At 27.9% G+C, this 7,074-nt stretch overlaps 1 protein-coding gene across 1 annotated transcript; it reads right to left on the bottom strand.

Annotated features, from left to right (window-relative positions):
• Positions 1 to 895: 895 nt before the first annotated feature.
• On the bottom strand, positions 896 to 3,160 carry LOC108750523 (omega-conotoxin-like protein 1). The gene is made up of 3 exons (XM_018490004.1): positions 3,070 to 3,160; positions 1,879 to 1,991; positions 896 to 1,121 (listed from the first exon to the last, which is right to left on the bottom strand). Exons 2-3 carry the CDS (start codon positions 1,969 to 1,971, stop codon positions 987 to 989), a joined length of 228 nt encoding a protein of 75 aa, XP_018345506.1. The 5' UTR covers positions 1,972 to 1,991; positions 3,070 to 3,160; the 3' UTR covers positions 896 to 986.
• Positions 3,161 to 7,074: the final 3,914 nt, after the last annotated feature.

The raw sequence follows: 7,074 nt of genomic DNA, 5'->3' as shown, positions 1-7,074 counted from the left end.
ATTGTGGAGATACGCATGAGATATCACGTGTTATGAACAGGGATTTAAAACTCTGATACGGCAACCATGACAATACCTTTGTATGACATTAACTTATCCATCGTAATCTGGAGACATGGAAAGAAATCGTTCACGAGCGATTCTGAATCGACCATATGGCGAGTTCTGGTACGGGCTTATCGAAAGATAAGTCGATGCTATTAAACCACCCCAACGGACCCCCGCGCACCTGTCCTTCGCACGCCACGTAACATGTCGAGTCCAGTGGGATTTTTACTCCGTTCTGCGGATATATACCGACGGAGTCTTTTTATCGAACAAAGGCTCGCCTTTTAACGAGTATACGGTAAACCGAGATAGGAGATAGTGAATTTAAATGTCCTCGAATATAACAGACGGGACGCACGCGTAGAGAGGTGCACAGGGCGGACAAAGCCGGGGGATCGTCGCGACGGATCTATCCGCTCGAAATTTTCGTCACTTCTGGAGGCAATCCTGGCGTGTTCTTTTTCATCATTTTGCGTCGACAAGTCCTTTTGAAGTATGCATTGTAGTTTGTCGCTAAGAAATCCGATAACGCAAGCGATTACGTTATTTCGAAAAATTCTTCTAATTATAAACCGACGCAAATTAATAAGATTGCAATAATCAATGAGATGAATATTTTGTTGGAATCTTTTTTCCGTTTACGAGAAGGCACTATATTCTTTAGAAAAAAATTATAAACGAATTAAACAGTTAATGTTTTTAATCTCATTTTTCATTACAAGATATTGCTTATATCTACAATGAATTTACTGTTTATTTATATTATATATATATATATATATATATAAGAAATCATATTAATTTTCTGATTATTATACATATGTTATACGTTAATATTCAATTTTTTAAATACAGTCTTCAAATCTAAGTAGATCATAGTAGATTAATCGTTGTAGATTAACAGAATCGTCATTCTAATGACCCTGAAAACTTAGCTGTTAATAATCTTTGCCCTTTCGGCCCAAAATCTTCTCACGTTGCGCCATCAAATCTGCCTCAGTAATTTGAACTTGACATCTGTTTGCATAACGATGACATTTTATATTGTTGCAGCATTGCGAGTCAGAAATGCACTAAAATTTGATAAACAATCTATTATTTATCACATAAATTCAATTTAAACTGAAATAATGAAAGATGTTAATAGATAATTTTGTAAATCTGAACGTAAAAACTAACATATCAAATCAGTTTTAAGAAAATATTCACATGCGAAGAAAAGATAATATGTACAGAATTTTCCTAAATAATAGCATTACAATCAACGAGCAGATTTCTTGTGAAAAAACAAGTGAAAATTTAAAATAAAAGCTTTTCAGTAATAAAAAATTTATTTGTTATTTTTACTTGCTTTTTTACGACAAATTATTTGTTTGCCAATATTACAGTTTACTAGACACTCTATACAACAATATGCAAATTAAAAACATCGAATCAAAACAATATAAAAAAAATTAGAAAAAGGTAAACTTTGGAGAAGTATATAAAAATATATTTTACGTCATTCTGAGTATGTACAAATACAATATATTTTACGTTATTCTAAGTAGATATTCTAAGTAGACTTTTAAATTATTCAATATTAGCGGTATATATAACCGTTAAAATTATGCACATTTTTTATATACTAAAATTTCCTAATTTACTGTGCGTTTTACAGTTCTCGTATAAATAGTGATTCATATGAATCGTTTAGTATTCCATTACGCAAAATTATTTTCCTTATTTTCCTCGTTGATTATAACAATACTGCGTCTTAAAAAAAAATGAGTAGGAAAGAAAAAGCGACTTGATCAGAAAAATAAAGCATGCAAGAATATGTATACTAACAGGGTCACCATGTCGACCGCACTTATCGGGAGCGCCCATGATAAGAGACGCAGCTAGCAACGCTACAAAGACGTACAGCATCAATTTCGCCATCTTTTCAGCAACGTCGTATTCTGCAATCAAGTAATTTTCACAAATTAGATTCAGATACGGAAGTAATAAAAAGCATTGTAAATCGATAATGTAATATCTATCAAAATTATTTTTAATTGCTCAAGGTTATAGTAATTGTATTAAAAAAATGGAATGACTCATTTGTTATTTTAAATATTATAATACTGAATTTTAATTCCCAATTTATGCACGTAACATGTTCAGACTAAGTATTCATGAAATCTAGTTTACATAATGCGATATAAGTCGACCGTGAGTTTTATACTTACACAGCACAGATTACAGGTATATGTGAATGAATCATCGAGATCTGACTCAATTAGTTCTTTAATAGACAAAGTAATCGTTGAATTTTAGAATTGTGCTTTACAATTTGCTACTTGAACTACTATTATTCCATTACGAATAAGTTTCTAATATGCTGTTGACTACAAAACTATACAATTATTTTAATCGTGACCGAATATAGCATATGTCAAATGCGTGATACAATAGCATAACAACAGTAAATTATTAAAAAAATCGCTTATTACAATTAAACTTCGTAATGTTAGCGTATATTTATAATACTATCTCGAAAACATATACTTTTATATGTATAAATACATTTTTTGTTTTCTAAACTTCTCAATTTTTTAAATTAATCTACAATATTAAAATATTTTAAAATGTACTTTAATATTTTATTTTTTCTTTATTACGTCATGATAACAAATCAAAATTTAAAATTTATGACAACAATACGACACTTGTAATATTTTTAATACATATATATTTAGTATAAATAAATAATTATATAATTGAAGGTCTTGGATAAATTAACAATGCAATAAGTTTCTAAAGATTAAATTTATTTATGTTATCACTTCATTAAAATTGATTATTGATTTTCTGACGGCTATTTAATAAACAGTAAACAATTTATATACACAGTTTTACAATAAATTTTATAATTTTGCTATATGACTCATTGTTTCATTTAACCAATATTTTCAATTATTTTATTTTATAAATTTTATAAAGAATATCTGATATGACAAAGTAGGCGAATTAGAATTTGTATTGACAAATACTCACCAGACAAAAGTTCTTTAGATTTAACCAACTCGAGAGCTCGACCTCGACTGAATTCTTAGTTTACAATGGTCGAGGCATTTATACGACTATGACTTACACAAGTAAATCTGTGATATATGTATCTGACTACGCATAACCAATTAGAGAGAAGGCATTACATTTTCTCACACATGTAGCATATGAATGTAATGTCTGTATTTATATTTTTGCATGTTTATGTACATACGTATATTCCACATACCACAGTAACAGATATTTATTTTTTTAATTGATATTTTATTTACATTCAACGACTTATATATGCAATTAATTTCTTCAGTTAGCCATAGTGTCAGAAAAAAATTTTCTCGAGTATGCTAAATTTTAAAAACAAATTTTTTAAAAGTATTAATGTCATCTGTTTATTGCGATATTATTTATTTAACTCTTTCAATATCTATTCTAAGAAAGCAAGGTCGGGTGAGATTATACTCTATCGATAGTGATTATGATTTAAAAAAAAATAAAAATTCTTTACATAAAAATAATGTGTAATTTTACAAGAATTTTCAAATTCATAGAATTTCCATTATATTCGTCATCGTTTTGACGTTAGATAAGGTCGGAAATTTTTGTATATTATTATTTTTGTTTTCTCTATCTTATCTAAATGTACGTGATTGTTGAAACGTCTCAGTATGCAATAGAATAATGAGACAATTTCGAGTAAAGTGGAAAATTTCTCCGTTAAGCTTAAAATGTATAATTTTGTGTTGAAAAATTGACGTTCTCAATGCTTACAAGTTATATGTCAAAGTTAAGCGAGCAATTATGACGCCGACGTGAATGCTCGTGAAGCTAATAAACGCTTTACTACGGCAGTGAATCGCATTCTGTAGCCATTCGTTACGTCAATCTTCAACTCACGATCACAGAGCAAATTATTTTGCGGATTTTAGTTATTACAGATCATCTTATACGCAAGAATGAGAATGCAAAAAGAGAGTCGCCTTCCGCTGATATTCTCTTTCCATTTCAGCAGTATCGAATGTACAAGTGCTTTTTGCCCTTTGCGCCGGCATTCTATCGAGTGCATATTGCGCGCCTCGTGCATTCCATTGATTCTCCGACAAAGCGCTCTTGTTCTTTAATTCGGTTGACAGGAAACAACAGGAAAGGAAACTGAATCATCCGGTAGCATTGTCCTTTTGTTCGCCCATAGTGGCTGAATAGAAATAGTCGAGGTTTTTTTCCTGTCATCGGCAAAGCTTCGACACATCATGAGCCAAATTAACCTTTTTTTACTATATCCGTGGCAGGACACTTGACGCTTTTAAGCGACATTCACATTTTACAGATTTACCGCCGTACGATCGACTCAAGTGCCGTCGAGCTTTTTGTCGTGTCAATTTACGTGTAAGGGATGTTCAAGAAATATGACGAGTGTCTACACGCGCGCTTTATTTTGGAACATTTTAAATTTGAATCTCAAATTTTTATATCTAAATATTTTATATTAAAAAGGAGAATATACCAAAGAAATAAGTTTCTACACTTATATTTACGCACTTATACTTACACTACTTACGTCTGACATTGACAATCAGAAATAGACGTATTTAATCAATTCAAGTAGAGAAGGAAAGTAATAACTAGAAAATATATTTAAACAGCTTTTATCCTACGTTTGATACAAAATGTGTTACCGATTTTGACTGTATACATATTGTTGAAAATTAATACGGAACAATATAAATTCCCCGAGAATTTGCATTTAATTGGTGAAAATATAAACATATAAAGAGTATACGTGCGTATGTCAGATCCAGTTTAACAAAGTGCAACATAATACCAATTATTTCTATATTATTAAATATCATGCTCATTTATATTGCATTTATATTGTCCATGAACACATGTTTTGTGTAACGTTTATAGAGTTTTACACAGCCATGTTACTTTTGTCGACAAAATGTAATAGTTGACCAATTGCTCTGTAATTAAGTGACGTTTGCGACCATTTAATAATATAAATGCAATTGGCGCTAAGAAGCGAAATACCTACATATCAAATCGCTGCATATATATTTGATACAGCGTTCATTATACTGCATAACAAAAATAAAATAAAATTCAATGCAATTTTTCGATTAATAAAACTAATTTTTTTAGTTTAATTTTTCAGAACGATTCTATATGTACATATCCGTTAATTCATATACGTACATTTCGCAAGAAAAGAGTTTTTATTTGTTGTCTATAACACACACTTTTATTTATTTTTAATTGTTATACGTATACAAAGTGCAACTAATAATATATCTACGTTAACCTTTTTACATACGCATTATTTCGTCGTTTAATTGATGTATATTTAATTATGCATCTAAAACAACTAAACATAACATTCATGGTAGAAACTGTAGTATGTAATAATAGATATTAAATTTCAAGCACATCCGATTATGCTCACAGATATATTTACTATAATCCCTCCAAATAATAATGGGCGCGGTTGTCTAATTCGTTTTAACCATTATCGAAGAATTAATGATTGTGTGTAAGTACAGTTCACTATGTACGTAGTAATTCCATAAGCATTTTTCATTATCTTCTATAATATTTACTTTTGATTTTTCTCAATGTACAATTATGCTAAAATGTCTTTCAAAAATAATTATTAAATACATATTAAAGACACGATTAATTCTAAAGAAATATTACATGCAGTTATTTTAAAATAGACTTGGAGCAACTTTAAGTTAATAATTATATATTATTGTACATGTACATTTGGATACATATTTACACTTTTTAGTGAAAAGTTCATAATTATAATGAAAATTAAGAATATATTCTACACTAAATTTTTTTAATACATGTGTCTGATTATCTCAGAATATTACGCATCTCACTTAAATTAATCGATAAGAAAATCAGATGCTTCTTCAATTATTGTCCTATTAATATAAAATTTTACATGTACAAATGAATGCAGTCAACATAAAAGTATTATTATTACTATCACTATATGATAAAATTCAATAATCATTGTGTCACAATCGCATTAATGAATAAATACATAAATAATCGATTATACATACAATAACAATACAAATTTAAATACACTAATATTAAAAAATTCTTATATATGTAAATATACTAAACATATTTACACATATTGTGCAACTTTTCCTTCAGCCATAGCCATAGCAATTAGAACGAAAATGACGAAAACAATGTATTGTATTTTATCTTGTCACAATATTTTTCATAATTATTATTTTTTACGTAAAATCTACAATTTGATACTGATACAATATAAAAAGGACTATTGCCGAATACGTATTACTTCGCTACTAAGCTACTGTTTATGGTATTCCCCGTTTAGCACCTATTTATACATAAATAAACATTAAAAATTGCAGCTATTTTAAGTACTTATTATTACATTTTTAACTTTTTACTAATAATAAATTAATGTTATAATATTTTATAAGCATTTTTGCAAAATGTTACAAAAATATTATTTAGGGAATTGAATATAGCTAAATCTTCTAAAGCACATATAAATCTCCTCTTTTGAATGTCTTTATTTAAAACTAATTATAATTTTTTTTCTTTTGTATATATATGTATATTCAATTAATTCATTATATGCACAAATATGTTTAGTATATTTACATATATAAGAATTTTTTAATATCAGTGTATTTAAATTTGTATTGTATAATCGATTATTTATGTATTTATCATAAATCATACTTTGCAAGTGTTAAATTTATGAATTAAAATAATTAAAAGAAATAAAATTAATAGACGAAATCATTAATTATCAATACTTATTTTATCAATAATTACAAACGATTTCAAAAAAGGATTAAATATTTAATAACTAATAAATAACAATAATGAAAATACATAAATGTACTGAAAATAAAATTGACTTAAATTTTTACAATGATATATTTTTATTTATATATATCATTTATTAGTTTTACTACTATCAGTTATTAGTCTAACATT

This window comes from Trachymyrmex septentrionalis, unplaced genomic scaffold (genome assembly GCF_001594115.1).
Source record: "Trachymyrmex septentrionalis isolate Tsep2-gDNA-1 unplaced genomic scaffold, Tsep1.0 scaffold37, whole genome shotgun sequence".
In the NCBI taxonomy this organism is placed as follows: domain Eukaryota; kingdom Metazoa; phylum Arthropoda; class Insecta; order Hymenoptera; family Formicidae; genus Trachymyrmex; species Trachymyrmex septentrionalis.
The sequence above is the reverse complement of the archived record's forward strand: the minus strand, read 5'-3'. Positions and strand labels throughout refer to the sequence as shown.

Excerpts from the sequence above, each read along its gene's own strand:
- LOC108750523 (XM_018490004.1), bottom strand. The coding sequence starts at position 1,971 with ATGGCGAAATTGATGCTGTACGTCTTTGTAGCGTTGCTAGCTGCGTCT. Across the intron at positions 1,122-1,878 it reads GCGGTCGACATGGTGACCCT|TGCATTTCTGACTCGCAATG; the intron begins GTTAGTATACAT and ends ATCAAATTTTAG.